A 16,539-nucleotide genomic window follows, 5' to 3' on the forward strand; every position below is an offset into this window, starting at 1 on the left:
TAATCGTAATTAAAAAACGATTGTGGATATTAATGCAATTTTAATATTTTTAGAAGGATATAGACGTAATTTTAAAGTTTATAAGGATATTGAAGTAATTTTCAAATTTTACAAGGATATATTTTTTAAATATACATTATACCTAAAATATCACAACTAACAAAAATATTATATTCTAACAGCACAATTTTTAGAAAGTTTTTAAACTTTTAATATAAGGACCCAATTTTCACGCCCAAAATTTTTATTTAAAATAAGTGGTTTGTAAAATATTTATAGTAAAACATCATCCGATCATATCATCCCATAAAACATATTTTGTGTCCGAAACCAAAACATAAAAACAACCATAATGTCAGAGTACACATCCCAGAATATCTCGTAGTGCGGAAAACAAAGAGCGTGTGTTTGATATGCCACTACCGCGTCAGCTCCTTCCCTTTCGCTGAAGAGGCACCTGAAACAACAACTAAAAACCGTAAGCACTAAGCTTAGTGAGTTCCCCAACCGTGCCACATACTGAATAGCCACTTAACATACATATATTGTCAGGCATATCTGGGTGCCCGACCTACCCCTTCGGTCCTATCGACCGGATACTGACTAGCATATCTGGGTGCTGGTCTCCCCTTCGGTCCTCTCGACCGGATACTAAGGACTATTTCACCCCTACCACTACCACATAACATGTATCACATAATCTATCTAGCTTGGGTGGGCATATCTGCCCCTTCGGTCATATCGACCGGTAATCTGGGGATTATCTCCCCTACTGTCACTAACACATAGCATCATATCATAATAGCACATAAACATAACACAGGTAGTAGCAGCCCTAGATGAATATCACATAGACAATCATCTAATCATACAACTCCTACTAGTGGGCCGGCATTATGGCCTTAGACCCACTGCTACTGGAAGGTAACTCACCTCGAAAAGTAGTTGCTGAAAGTCTGCTTGCTAAGCGCTTGACTGCTGAATCGGAAATCCTCCGGCTATAAATCATAAACATAGATTAGCCACTCATACACACCCTTAGGTCAGATGACTGACCCACCCCTGGTCCAAGGTCAACTCCTTGGTCAAAGTCAACTTCCAGTTGACTGGACTCGCCGAGTCATGGCACCGACTCGCAGAGTCCTTCTCCCACTAACCTGGTCCCACTCTACAAGTCCCTTTTCCCACTCACCGAGTCACCCTTAACTTACTACTTGGGACGATAGAACCGGCTCACGATCCGACTCGTCGAGTCCATACGAGCAGATCTCCTACTCGCTTCCAAATCCTCACCAGAGCATCCTTTATGAGGATTTGGGTTTTTGGGACTATTGCTACACATAGATTGCTAATTCCGCGTGCAGATACGAAGGGTTTGACCTTCAACACCTAAATCCCTCTTACTCAGTAACCACATATACCATACACACATAACATGCCATATCATATCCGATCACAGAACAGCCATGCACTTCAGGTCTACTGTGTGACTGGTCCGCCGCACCGGCCAACAGTCCACCTGGTCCACCCTCCGAGTCTAGCCATATACATCAAGTCTGCAGTGTGATTGGTCCGCCCGCACCGGGCCTTCAATCCACCTGGTCCACTCTCTGAGTCCACAGTATGACTGGTCCGCCCGCACCGGGACTTCAGTCGGCCTGGTCCACTCTCCTAGCCTCGACACGTCTGGTCCGCCCTCTTGGGGCCTACAGCCTATCCGGACCGCTCGCTGGGCCTTTGGGACAACCGGTTCGTCCTGGGTATCTAGGCCTACAGCACAAAGCAGGACCCGCCTCAACCCAACTCCAGTCCAAACAACCATGTGCACATAAACATACAATCATATAACAAATCACAGTCAACAAGCCGATCAAGCAGGTCACATAACATATCATCATCCTAACCAGGATACCGCCCTAACCGGTCACTAGCATAGCATCACCCTACATAACAAGATACCGACCCCAACCATGTCTCTAACATATACCATCCTAACTACCAGGATGCAAACATATCAAAGCAGTAACATAACAACAAATACTCGGATCTCAATCCGATAAAGGGCCGGCCTTGGTGCCTTAGACCCTGTTGATATAGTGAGGATAACTCACCTCGCAACTGCCGACTGAACAGATAAACTCGAGCTGATCCGATTACTGATAAGATCTCCACCACTCACCAACCACAAAAACACTGAACTTAAAAAAATATCCAACAATTACCAAAATGCCCCTGGAGAATAACTGGTCAACCCTTGGACAAAGTCAAAGTCAAAGTCAACCCCTGACTGACTCTACTCGCCGAGTCAACCCAATGACTCGACGAGTCCACATACACAGAACTTCCTCCATCCGCGACTTAACTCGCCGAGTCACCCCAAGACTTGCCGAGTCTAGCAACTCTGAGTCCTTTCTCACTCGACTCCCCGAGTCATCCCTTGACTCACCGAGTCACAGCTCAACCAAAAGAAACTTGGACCTCACAACCAGACTCGCCGAGTCTAAGGCTATCTTCAACCTACTCGCCGAGTTGTTCATCCAACTCGCCGAGTTCCAGACCATCTTCAAGCAACTCGCCGAGCACACCTTTGTGACTCGCCGAGTGCCTCTAGATCTCATCCCAAACAGAACCTTCCAGGCCATGCCATTGATCCAAAACATAGATCTAGCCTCCTACAACCCATCCATCACGTAAAGTGGCAAACTTTACGTGAATCCAAAGAGATCTAGGCATTTTACACTTTAGGGCTAGGGTTTGGGACATGATGGCTTCACCAAACACTCAAGAACAGGGACTTTAATGCACTTAAGACCTCCTCCACTCCAGATCTGAGGTGGCAACCTCAGATCTACTCTTCAAACTCAAGATACCACAAGCTAAGCCTCCCATACATTCCAAGAATCATGAATCTAGAAGAATAACAGCCCAAGAACGAGATTATACCTCAAAAGGAAGCCCCAATAGCAATGAAATCCGAATCTAAGCAAAGCCCCTTACTCCAAGCCTCCTAACTCTCTAAGATCTTCCTCCAAATCTTTTTTCCAAGGTTCAATTGCTCCAATCCTTCACACTAGCGTTTCTAGGGTTTTCTGGACTTAAGGGAAGGTAAGGAGGCTGGGGAGAGGGCATAATGTCCTTTATATAGGGCTCATCCTCCGAAATTAGGGTTTTCTCCACTCAGCACCAACTCGCCGAGTCCAGCCGCCGACTCGCCGAGTTGGCCACTTAACACGCGACCAAAATCGTGATCCTACTCGCCGAGTCCACTCGTGGACTCGCCGAGTTGCCCTTTCCCAATTACTCTTTTAGCCCTTCAACTTTACTCTTGATATCCCGGGATGTTACATATTTGATGCGTTAGAAGCATGAATTTAGAAAAATTAATACCTTGATTTCTTTTTAATTTCATTTCAAAACACAACATTTTTGTAATTTATTTGAATTAGAAAAATTATATCAGGAACAAATTGTTGTCATGCTTTTGAAATCAATCACTTTGGGTTTATCTATACCTAGAATAATTGATATCTCTTTCCAACATCAGAAAAGTTTAGTGATATTGCCTGAATCATCATCAAAACCCAAGATATATTTATTAAAGAAGTTGTTTAAGTCTCTCATAAGGATATGTTTCCAAATGATTGCAAGATAACATCAAATAAATTGACTTAAAAACAACTAAAAGGGAATTCAATAACCTAAAAAATAAAATAAAATAAAAATTCTAGATTTCATAATCATTTTTATTTTGTAAATGAAAATGTTACAAGAAACTTACTTCCACACTCATCCTTGAAATATTAATTGTCTGCCCTTCTACCATCAATTCATCTTGTTGACTTCTATCTGGCAGTCGGTCAATTAGGTAAAATTTGTCATTAACAATTTAATTACCTAATCAATTTGATTAAAAAAAAGTTGATAGAATCTAATGGTCATAAAGGATGGAAAGAAAGAAAATTTACCTTATCGCATTGACATAATCTTTTATCACTTTTTCCTAAATGATTGACAAGAAAGTAAAATGTAATGTGGTTTCCATATGATATAATACTTTTCCAAAAATTAGCATATTTTTTAACAAAATACACAGCTGGCGAAATGTGTATTCAACTGAATTTTGTAACTTGAGATGAATCAACGAAAAAAAAGTTTTCTTATCCATATGGAAAAATCTTTTTATCACTTTTCCAATGTTTTTTTGCAATTAAAATCAAGCCACCAATGGCAATGCAAGTTGTTATAGCAGGGATTCAAGATATACAAAGCCAATTGAAACATTACCTGTTGTATAGGAGACCAACATAACCACTATATCTTCCTATCTAATTTCCACTAAAAGTTTTCTGACAACATAATTAGGCTAACAAAAAGAAACCAAGTTAGTTTTGTTAGGCATTCATAATGTATAAGATAAGAAACTCCAAATAATAAAAATCAAATATAATCATAACTGTAGTATCACATGATAGTACTTGGATTAATCCATGAATTCATTTATTAGTCAAAATCATCTATCAGATCCATGAAGATGGAACTCAATACCTAAATCTCTAAAATTAACCCATCCCCAAGCTTCAATTAGTTACCAACATCATAGACCAGAGCATGATGCCATTGTGTAAAACTTTAGTCACACTTACCGAAACATAGAAAAAGTTTTATGAACCTTCACAAGCGACTTCATTTAGCCATTAATATCTTTGTTTCAAACAACAAAACTTAAACAAATAACTCGGTGAGACAATACATCAAACACCTTATGTGCAAGATTAAATATATACTTAGAATATCATAATGACAAAAAAAATATAAGATTTAATTTACACAAACCATCGAGAACATAGAACCAGATGCGAATATCGTTGACACGCAAGAATCAAATATAGAGGCGCAGGGAGGGGTTCTAGGATTGGTTTGGACAAAATCCTCCACAAGTTTTGGTAACTTCTCCATACTTTTCGGCAAGGGGAAAAAAGTTTAATTTTTTTTACTTTTACTTGCTGATGATTTCAGTATAACATCATATAAAATGATGGAAGTTCCTAGCACCAATTACGAAGCCAGAAGTGTATTTGTGTAAGATACAAGAAGAACCAAAAATGAAGTACCTTGAAGTCGAGAAGTAAAAAGCTATTGTGTTCGTGCTGATTGTGACTCTGAATATCTTGCATAGAGTCTCAACATATTTATATTTTATACTCGATGAATATTAGTTTATAGAGAGGACATAAGGGTACGACTATATACAAAATATTTTTACTTTCGATTTTTCTAGATCCAACCTTAATCTTTCATTTGTGCTTCTATTTACCAAAATCCTGCCTTGATCTTCCACTCTTTGTTGTTCGTACAAATAATATAGGGATGCGGCGGCTAAGCGAAACAAACGATTAAGGTTCTTGCAAGGGTTGGAGCTGAATTAAGGTTAAGGTTTCTGTGATTTTTAGGTTAGGAATACAATCAAGTTTAGTAACTATGGAGAGGTTAGGAATCCGCATAACCTGTGTTTAATTTAACATGATGTCATCAATTTTGAGCAATTTGATCTGAGGTTGAAATTAATCAACGAAACACAAGAATGACTCGATATCATCAAGTTTTTCTTTTAATATATATAAAGATGCATCAACTGTTGAAATCTTAGTTGTAAGGGCAATTTGGTCATTATCCATAATCGATGATTTTAAGTTTTTAAGGTCTTATTTCCATACATCATATCAAATTTTATCATTGAGTGATAAAACATAAAGGAATAGGGGACCACACATGCTTAGTTGATGGTCTCTTTCATGCGAAACCCCTACATGTGAATTTATGTTTTTTTAGCTTAATCATTTTGATCGTTCAAAAGTGGACAAGAAAATTTTACCAACTTGTTCATCAAGTAAAAATTAATTTTTGTCCCCTCAAATTTGTAACTAATATGCTCTAACTTGTGGTTGTGACCATTTTGCCCCTATGAGTTTTCCTTTGATAAACCAGCATGTTTGGAGGCTTAACAAAAACTACAAACCAGGGGTAGAAAATAAATAGTAGGGAGGTGAGTGGATGTAAGTGGACCAAGGTACACAGAGACTGTTTATGTAATTCTGTTACACATGAAATGTTTATCTAATTAGGTAACATGTTATAAGTGATATTAGATGCATACGAAGCTACATACAAAGTCACACATACATCCATACACATACTCATATTCACTGCAACTACGTTATAGTCATTAGGATATAAAATGAATTAATACATTTATACAGGTGGAACAAATTCCCTTGTGGATACAACATATTTGTATTTTTTTGCATGCTAATATATAAGTTACATGAATATATATATATATATATATATATATATATATATATATATATATATATATATATATATATATATATATATATATATATATATATATATATATATATATATATATATATATATATATATATATATCAATTTTAAATTGTTCTTACCTGAAAAATTTTGTATGGCTATATGAATCGTTATCTACCAAAAAACAACAATAGAAGTTATTTCATGTGGGAAGTAATGTCAAGATACAAGGTTGTGAAAACCATTTTCAAAGAAAACTATTTGGTGTCATCCTGGAATATTGGCCATTTTACCCCTTTGTTTAGAGGCATTCTAGGCCTAATAGGTTGTTGTGCTGATATTTTAAGTTACCTGCATATAAAAGAAAAGGGTGAGACAAAAGCCTACCGTAACAGGGACCATATTGTTTGTTCCACAAACAAAAGTTTCCACCAAAAGGATTGTAGGACCGAAAGAAAAGCTAAAAAGACTTAAATACCCATGGTAGGAAAAAGCAACACTGGGTAGATGAATAATCACTATGTGCCCTTTTTCTCCTTCTCTTTCATGCGACACACGAGTAAAGGTTGGAGCGTTTTATAAAATGCTTTGTACTATATATGCATATAGATTACAATGTTATAATCAAGTAAAATTATGGGAAAACTTTAGAAAAACCCAACGTATTTTCACCTAATGCTTAAAAATACCATTATATTATTTTTTAGTACACAAAAACCCTTATTTTTTCAAAAAAATTTATTTATGGTTTTTTGAGCTTAGAAAAACCTAATCTATTTTCATGAAAGGATTGAAAAAACCATTATATTTTTTTTAGTGCATTTAAACCCTCATATTTTAATTTTTTTTAATCTAATGAATTGTAACATTAGAAACGTTAAGAATCGATTACCTAACATTTTTGGCTATTTAGAATTTACGGAGCTCAGTGCTTTAAATGATACATTTTAAAAAATATAAGAGTTTTAACATACAAAAAAATAATATAGTGGTTTTTTTAAGATTTGATAAAAATATGTTGGGTTTTTATAAGATTATCCCTAAAATTATTAAAGTAAAATGCTATAATAAGAGGAAATGAAACTATGATGGTATAATAAACAAATCAGTACCACTATTTTGTAGCAGAATAGCTACAAATTTTGATTTCGTAACAATATTTGTAGGAAAATAACTACAAACTTTGATCTATAGTAAATTTGTAGCAAAATACCTTCGACCTATAATTCTCTAGCAAATTTTGTATCATGATAACTACGGACTCCGATTACATAGCAAAATTCCATATTTCTTCAAATATTAGCTACAGAACGTAATTTTGTTGGTGATTCTTTAGCAAATACAACTACGTCTAACTACTCTGTTGCATAGTCCATAGTTACGTAGCAAAATTCCGTAACCATTCAAAAATTAGCTACGAAATGCAATTCTATAGAAAATTCCATAACAAAATAGCTATGACAACCCATTATGTAGCATATTCCATAGCATAAGAACTACAAATTTTACTTCCATAGTTATTTTAACTTTTTCTTGTAGTGAATATTCCATGTGAAAGTGGAAGTCTAATGGAGATAAGCCGCCAATACAACAAGTTTGTAACACTACTAATAAATACATAGAATTATTGGGTTGCATATAAAATACAAACTAAAAATAAATTATAAAAAAAGATTAATTTGTTATTCATCAATGATTTGATGATTTAGTTTATGTTATCGATTATGTATATAGTTATAAAACATGGTAAAACTATAAGTTATACAATTACGTTTTTTTTTTCAATTAATATTATTATATTCGATCTCTTAACAAATTCCTGTTATTGATTTTTGTAGAAAGAATATTTATTTTCATTTTGCATATTTTTATAAATGAAAATATCATTAAAAGAAAAACGTAAAATACAACATAAAGTTCATTCTATGATACATACATGGAACAAAGTTAAAAATTAAAACAGTCGTGTCGTAACGTTGTACAATGCAAACAAAATATTAACTTTTTAAAGTAGATTACAAAATCATCCTAGTGGCTTGCATTTTCTTTGCTCTTCACTAATATCAAACATTCCTTAACAACATCCCTCCCTACCTCAGATTTCGCTAAAACACTTTATCTCTATAAAAAATAAAACACCTTTTTCTCTAAAAATAGCATCGTACTAAGATTTTCGCTAAAACTCCCCATTTACTCTTCAAAATTCTTGTTTTGTTCACTTATTTAAAATACTTAATTTCTCACCTACTTTATACATCATCCTTAAATGCCGGATGTTACAACTTGCAAGACGGTCTAAACGTGTAAACCCTGAGAATTGATGGAGAATTCCAGTTTTAGACTGTCAACCCAATCAAATGAAGCTTATATGTTCACTCAATTGTTAAAATCCGATTTTGGGGACTAATTTTTTTAACCATCACCTTCAAGTAATGTCACTTTTTGTCCTCCATGGCCACTGCTCTTGTTAGCGTAAATGCTTAATATTGTTTCTTCACATAGGCAAACAATGCAAGGTCAATTTTTTGTTTACAAAAAGCTCACAAGTATCAAGTATGTATGATTCTCTAGACTAATTGTCTTAATCTTCACCTTTCTATCATACATATAAAATATCTATAATACATTCATACATGCATACATATCTGTCCTGCTATACATATATCAGTAGTTCACTTTTGCTCTATATGCCCTGAAGTCCTAAACTCTGTATTTTATTTATGTCGTGGTGCAAATGAGGCAGTTGGTTTAACATACTGATGTTGCAATTGCTGTTTTTGTGGCAAAATAACAATCTGATACGTACATAATTGTTGTAGTTTTTATAGCAGAAAGAATATGAACAAAACAGTAGAACCAAACAATTATTTTCTAGTAATAGTTGATAAAGAATCAGCATGAAACAAAAATTCAAAATTTAGATACTTCATCACATGAACAGGTATCTACTACTTCTGATAGTTTACCATAAAGCTTGTGTTGTAACATCCGTGTTTCTAAAGAGTAAATTAAAGTAGTCACTTTGACAATTAACTGGCGTGTTTACCCCACCTGGCAACTAATCCATCCATCCATATCCATTTTCATACATTAAAACTAGTTTCGGCTTTTCTCCTTTGAATTCAAAAAATTCGAGCCATTTCACATCAGGAGGCAAGATCCTCCTTGTTGCAGCATCATCCAACTTCGGGTGTTCCTGGTTCATCAAAAAAGGGCATAAGTATTTTTATTTCATGTTAAAGGGGGAAAATCCAAACTGGATTTTGAAATCTTGAAAAATGCATTTATCGGGTGAATTGCTTTTTTGTATATATATATTAGGATAATGTAAAGGTCCCAAATTCAAATCTTTGAGATTGTGTCTAGGGTTCGTGTTAATTCAGTCTAAACTTTGTCTGAGGTGTTCTATAAAACAAGCCCATTTCTTTAGTTTCCACTTTCAACACATATATGTTATATATTGTTAAGATTAGAAGTTAATTTTTTTAATAAACATTTGAATAGAGATTTGCAGCTTCAGTTTGTTCAGCCTATTTGACCTGTTGCTATTTTAGTGTTTCTTTTTATTATACTCATTTGATAAAATATAACCCGTTTATAGGTAAATAGACCCAATTTCTCCCTCTATGCTTATGTCAGGAATTAGATATGCACAATACACCATGCTTGCAACCAAGAAAATTGTGGAAGTGAGACACCATGCTTTCAAGAATGTGATGCATAAAATAAAATACCATTGGATCACATGAGATGACATTGTCAAAGGTTAAACTGAGGGACTCCAGTTCAGGACAATATTCAAGGGCTTGGATGAGTCGTTCAGCAGTAAATTCATCAATTGATGAGTGTAGCTCCAAAGTCTTCAGATTTTGTAGAGCCAGATCATGTGCATCATCAATCCACTATAATAATGATAGCAAGTAGAGTTATTAATCATGGTAACAAATAGGCATATATGGGTACACAATTGATAAAGATTTCATGATAAACAAATAATGATGCAATTTAATCAGGACTCAGGAGTATATACAATTTAAATACAAAATTTGGAAAGAAAAAAACATCGATTGAGAAACCTCTATATATCAGCCATTCATGAAGAGAATAAACATTTACCTCGGGTAAGAAATCAAGGTTAGTAGCAAAAGATTCCAAATGAGAAAATTCATGAAACAGCTTATTAAATATGGCGTCGCACTCGGGATAAAGTACAGCTTCCTTCAATGAGTATAGACATTCAAAGATATAACTTGAAGCTACTTCACCTTTTAAATCCAGATACACCAGTTTTGGGCATGAAAGCTTAAGAGAACTACACAAGTAGTACTTACACCAGTTAAGAAGTGTCAGCTTCTTGAGGTTTGGACATGAAACACAAAGAAGATCAAGTTTGTCTACCACACATTCATACAACGTTAAATCCTCCAGCAACGGGCAGCTTTCAAGAAAAAAATATTTCACTAAATCATTGTCAAATAACTCAACATTTTCCAACTTAAGAACCCTAAGTGCAGGAAACCCAGAAATTCTAGGCAGGATTACACGATGTCTACAAGACAACCTTAATACCTCCAACGAAGTGCAAGTCATAAGACAATGGGGTATCATCATATCCTCAATGTACTTCTTCATGTTTAGAAGCCTTTCACTGCACGGAATTGTTCATGCCTTTGGTGATGTGAACTAAAAAAAGAATCACCACAGTTCTATTGATCTATCACGCAGTGTCAACAGAAAGTACGAAAACTTAAGTTTCGTAATAGAAGATATATTGAAGTAAGGAAGAAGAGGGTTCAATCAATTGAAGAGATAAAGAAACGGTATTTTGGTAAACGAATATATAATTTTGTTTAGAGAAAATTACAAATTTAGCTAAATATTTTAATTATTTAGTAAAAAAAACCCAAAATTTTTTTAACCACCATAATCTAGATTTATTAAGCCCATCTGCGATTTTAAAAATGTGTTTAGCCACCAAAATCGAGATGATGGATTAAGCTCATCTGCGATTATTCTAAGTTATTTGTGAGCGTACAGGTCGCTAAAGCACAGACGTCTTTAGCAACTTGTATGTTCGCAGGTGGTTATTTTAAAAAAAAAATTTATTTTTTCCCGTATAAATACCTCATCTCTAACTGAAATCACAGATGAACTAAATTCATCCACAATTTCCTCTCATCCACAGGCAATTTTGTGTTTTTTTTTATTTTTTTTTATTTTTATTATTTTTATTATTTTTATTATTTTTAATTACGACATTAATAGGATTTGACTACCAAACAACATTATTATATATAAAGTTTTGCAAAAAATTATCACTTTAGTTGTTATTTTTTGGAAAATTTGTTTAAAATCTCTCTAATAAAATGAATTCGTTCATAGTGTCTTTAGAGAGAAAGTTCTCTAACAAAAAGTTTGAAGAATGAGAGAAAAAAAAAACTATGTTTTTATACCCATGAAAAAGAGGAAATCATATATGGACGCAAAATCACAAATAGACAAGTAAAATCACAGATTGATGGAGTCCATCTACAATTTTGGTGGCTATTTCTTGTCATTTGAGTTTTTTTGGCTATTTTCCACAAAGTATTAGGCTATATTTGTAATTTTCTCTAATTTATAATATTAGATAAACAAATTAAAAAAATTGATATAATCGTAATTAAAAAACCATTGTGGATATTAATGTAATTTTAATATTTTTAGAGGGATACAGACGTAATTTTAAAGTTTATAAGGATATTAAAGTAATTTTCAAATTTTACAAGGATATATTTTTTAAATATACATTATACCTAAAATGACACAACTAACAAAAATATTATATTTTAACAGCTCAATTTTTAGAAACTTTTTAAACTTTTAATGTAATGACCCAATTTTCACGCCCAAAATTTTTATTTAAAATAAGTGGTTTGTAAACTATTTATAGTAAAACATCATCTGATCATATCATCCCATAAAACATATTTTGTGTCCGAAACCAAAACATAAAAACAACCATAATGTCAGAGTACAAATCCTAGAATATCTCGTAGTGCGGAAAACAAAGAGCGTGTGTGTGATATGCTGCTACCACGCCAGCTCCTTCGCCTTCGCTGAAGTGGCACCTGAAACAACAACTAAAAACCGTAAGCACGAAGCTTAGTGAGTTCCCCCACCGTACCACATACCGAATAGCCACTTAACATACATATATTGTCAGACATATCTGGGTGCCCAACCTACCCCTTCGGTCCTCTCGACCGGATACTGACTAGCATATCTGGGTGCTGGTCTCCCCTTCGGTCCTCTCGACCAGATACTGACTAGCATACCTGGGTGCTAGTCTCCCCTTCGGTCCTTTCGATCGGATACTGGGGACTATTTCACCCCTACCACTACCATATAACATGTATCACATAATCTATCTAGCATGGGTGGGCATATCTGCCCCTTTGGTCCTATCGACCGGTAATCTGGGGATTATCTCCCCTACTGTCACTAACACATAGCATCATATCATACTAGCACATAAACATAACACAGGTAGTAACAGTCCTAGATGAATATCACATAGACAACCATCTAATCATACAACTCCTACTAGTGGGCCGACATTGTGGCCTTAGACCCACTGCTACTGGAAGGTAACTCACCTCGAAAAGTAGTTGCTGAAAGTCTGCTTGCTAAGCGCATGACTACTGAATCGGAAATCCTCCAGCTATAAATCATAAACATAGATTAGCCACTCATACACACCCTTAGGTCAGATGACTGAACCACCCCTGGTCCAAGGTCAACTCCTTGGTCAAAGTCAACTTCCAGTTGATTGGACTCGCCGAGTCATGGCACCGACTCGCCGAGTCCTTCTCCCACTAACCCGATCCCACTCTACAAGTCCCTTTTCCCATTCACCGAGTCACCCTTAACTCACTACTTGGGACGATAGAACCGGCTCGCGATCCGACTCGCCGAGTCTAAGAACAACTCGCCGAGTCCATACGCGCAGATCTCCTACTCGCTTCCAAATCCTCACCAGAGCATCCTTTATGAGGATTTGGGTTTCTGGGACTATTGCTACACGTAGATCGCTAATTCCGCATGCAGATACGAAAGGTTTGACCTTCAACACCTAAATCCCTCTTACTCAGTAACTGTTCATCCGACTCGCCGAGTTTGAAGAACAACTCGTTGAGTACCAGGCAATCTTCATAGGACTCTCCGAGATGTTTATCCAACTAGCCGAGTCTAAGGCCATCTTCAAAGAAATCGTCGAGTTCCACTTTGGGACTCGCCGAGTCCCTTGACCCATTTCTTATATCGACTAAATCTGAGACATGCAATGCTTCAAAACCATAGATCTATGTTCCTAGGGCATGCTTATCACGTAAAGTTGTAAACTTTACGTGGATGCATGGCCCTACATGCTCAAAAATGCAAATCCAAGCTCTTTATGAGGTCATACACCCAATGGGGACCTCAATCACTTCAACCATATATAGAAACTTTAGGCCTCTAATACGTCCACAAGGTCTAGGTCTGAAGTCCTTTCGGATCATTAAGCACAAACACATAGAGTTTGTTGTTTTAGGGCTTGACAACCACCAATTTGGGACAAAAATGGTATCTAATGCCCTAGTGATCAAGGTAGGAACTTTTCTACCTGAATGGAAGCTTCTCACAGTGTAGATTTCGGATCTACTCCCCTCCTTGCACTCTTCAACCTCCTCCTTCTTCTTCTAAGCTCCAAACTTCCTTCACCAAGAAAAATCACTCACAAGAACAATATGGGGGCTAGGGTCTCTCACTACAGCTCTCTGGAAGTGTTAGGGACAAGGGAGGCCGAGTTAGTGTGCTTAAATAGGGTGCCAACACTCGGGTTAGGGTTTTGCCCAAACAGGGCCTACTCGCCGAGTCCAAGGCTCAGACCTCGCGTCTCATCCGGCTCCTACTCAGCAAGTCAGTCCTTCAACTCGCCGAGTCCAAGGCAAAATGCATGAATTTAGAATTATTAATTACAAGAAATACGTACCGGGAACCAGGTGCTACACATCTCCCCCACTTATTTTAGACTTCGTCCTTGAAGTCTGCTTCTTGATCCTGAAACAGCTCGGGGTAGTGCTCCATCATCTCTTCCACCGGATCCCAAGTCCACTCCGATCCTTTTTGATGCTGCCATTGCACCTTTATGAGTTCCACCTTCTTGTTCCTCAGATCCTTCGACTTCCTGTCGAGGATTGCCACAGGACGCTTAATGTAATTCAGGCTGTCATCGACCTGGATATCCTCCAAAGGCACCACTGCCGAGTCGTCCACCAAACACTTACGCAACTAAGAGATGTGGAAAGTGTTGTGGATCTGGCTGAGTTCGGCTGGCAGATCCAACCTATACGCTACCTTTCTCACCCGGGCTACAACCCTGAATGGCCCGATGTACCTTAGGCCCAACTTACCTCGTTTTCTGAATCGGATGACGCCTTTCCATGGCGACACCTTCTGAAGAACCATATCCCTGACTTGGAATTCCAAGTCTGAACGGCGCTTGTCGGCATAACTTTTCTGCCGACTCTATGCAGTCTGAAGCCTGCTCTGAACTTGCTGAATCCTCTCGGTCGTCTTGAGCACCATTTCGGTGCTCCCCATGACCCTCTGGCTGACCTCACCCCAACATATCGGGGTCCGACACCTCCTCCGGTACAACATTTCGAAGGGAGGTCGATCAATACTCGCGTGGTAGCTGTTATTGTACGAGAACTTAGCTAGAGGAAGATAGGTATCCCAGCTACCACCAAAGTCTAGCACGCATGCCCGCAACATATCCTCTAGAGTCTGGATGGTCCGCTCACTCTGACCATCTGTCTGCGGGTGAAAGGTGGTGCTAAAATGTAGTCGAGTGCCCAACTCGTCATGAAATTTCTTCCAAAACCTGGAAGTAAAACGGACATCCCTATTTCAAATCACGGATACTGGCACCCCGTGCCACGCCACTATCTCCCTGATATAGATGTCGGCCAACTTTTCGGGCGATATGCTCTCCTGAATTGGAATAAAATGGGCGCTCTTGGTTAATCAAACCACGATGACCCATATCGAATCCACTCCTCGCGATGTCCTGGGAAGCTTTGTGATAAAATCCATCGTAATATCTTCCCATTTCCACAACGGGATGTCCAACGGTTGCATCTTGCCTTGCGGTCTCTAATGCTCGGCCTTGACCTTCCTGCAGGTCAAACACCGCTCAACGTACCAAGCTACATCCGGCTTCATGCAGGGCCACCAATAGTCTAGACGAAGATCCCTATACATCTTTGTCGCCTCGGGATGAATAAAGAACCGGGATTTGTGCGCCTCCTCCATCAAAACCTAACACACGCCACCATGATAAAGGACCCACACCCTACGATGAAGAGTCAATAACCCTCGACTATCATAGTCGAAGGATGTCATACCCCAAAACCAAGAACGGCGGAAACGTTCTGGGGCGGAGGACGTCATGTACAGTATCACAACACAGTAAATGTAAATAAGCAAACAACATCATCCATTGCATTAAATATATAATTTTAATACAAGCGTGTTCCGTACAGTTTTAGACACCAAAAATATAATGTAAATCAAAATAATATGATGAGTCTTGAATGTGCTCCATCTTCTCAAAAGCTGGCATTGGTACCTGTCTACTGATGACCTGAGAATACAAGTTATTTTGAAAGAGTTTATCAGCATTAAGCTGGTGAGTTCATAAGTATTTTAGTGTCGATGTTTGTTACCAAAACGTTTGAACGTGTCTCAAGTATAAGTTTGTAAAATGTATGTAAGTGTTTGTAAAAGTTTGAATCTCTCAGAAAAACCTATATTTTCTATTAAAGTAGCCTTCTACCAAGGTTTGACTGGTTTGTATGCTCGTTTGTTGTAAAAGTGTGTAATTTCCCAAGTGTAACTATCATTTAACAAAATAATCACTAAAAAGTTTTAGTGAAATAATCACTAAAAATATGTAATGGGTAAATCATTGTAGTACTGTAGTTTTGTATTATAGGAACTACTGCTGTACTAAATACCTTAAACCGGATTTATATTAAGGTATAATGTGATAATTTCACCATACTATCAACTGGTAACAACGACATACGAATGGTCGTAATAACGGAATGAAGTTTGGCACCCGCAGACCTGCAGGTCCGGCTGTAGCTAGCAGCAAGGTGTAGGATAGTCAATCCAGTATAG

General features: G+C 37.0%; 1 protein-coding gene and 1 long non-coding RNA gene across 3 annotated transcripts; both read right to left on the reverse strand.

Annotated features, from left to right (window-relative positions):
- Positions 1-221: 221 nt before the first annotated feature.
- LOC111882926 (uncharacterized) lies at positions 222-5,556 on the reverse strand. Of its 2 annotated transcripts, XR_006191871.2 has the most exons (4): positions 4,285-5,556; positions 3,966-4,000; positions 3,779-3,846; positions 222-457 (listed from the first exon to the last, which is right to left on the reverse strand). It is a non-coding gene; the product is annotated as an uncharacterized LOC111882926 (long non-coding RNA). The 2 variants fall into 2 exon arrangements; XR_006191872.2 differs by having other exon boundaries at positions 3,966-5,556.
- A 4,289-nt stretch (positions 5,557-9,845) lies between these two features.
- On the reverse strand, positions 9,846-10,962 carry LOC111882917 (F-box/LRR-repeat protein At3g26922-like). Its single transcript, XM_023879285.2, has 2 exons — positions 10,447-10,962; positions 9,846-10,232 (listed from the first exon to the last, which is right to left on the reverse strand). The coding sequence occupies exons 1-2, from the start codon at positions 10,960-10,962 to the stop codon at positions 9,966-9,968; spliced, it is 783 nt and encodes a 260-aa protein (XP_023735053.2). The 3' UTR covers positions 9,846-9,965.
- Between the last annotated feature and the right edge of the window lie 5,577 nt (positions 10,963-16,539).

Source organism: Lactuca sativa, chromosome 5 (assembly GCF_002870075.4).
Source record: "Lactuca sativa cultivar Salinas chromosome 5, Lsat_Salinas_v11, whole genome shotgun sequence".
NCBI lineage: Eukaryota > Viridiplantae > Streptophyta > Magnoliopsida > Asterales > Asteraceae > Lactuca > Lactuca sativa.

What these genes read in the sequence shown, in the direction of transcription:
- LOC111882917 (XM_023879285.2), bottom strand. Translation starts at nt 10,962, where the DNA reads ATGAAGAAGTACATTGAGGATATGATGATACCCCATTGTCTTATGACT. An exon ending in ACCTTGATTTCTTACCCGAG is followed by an intron (nt 10,233 to 10,446) that starts GTAAATGTTTAT and finishes TCATTATTATAG; the next exon opens with TGGATTGATGATGCACATGA.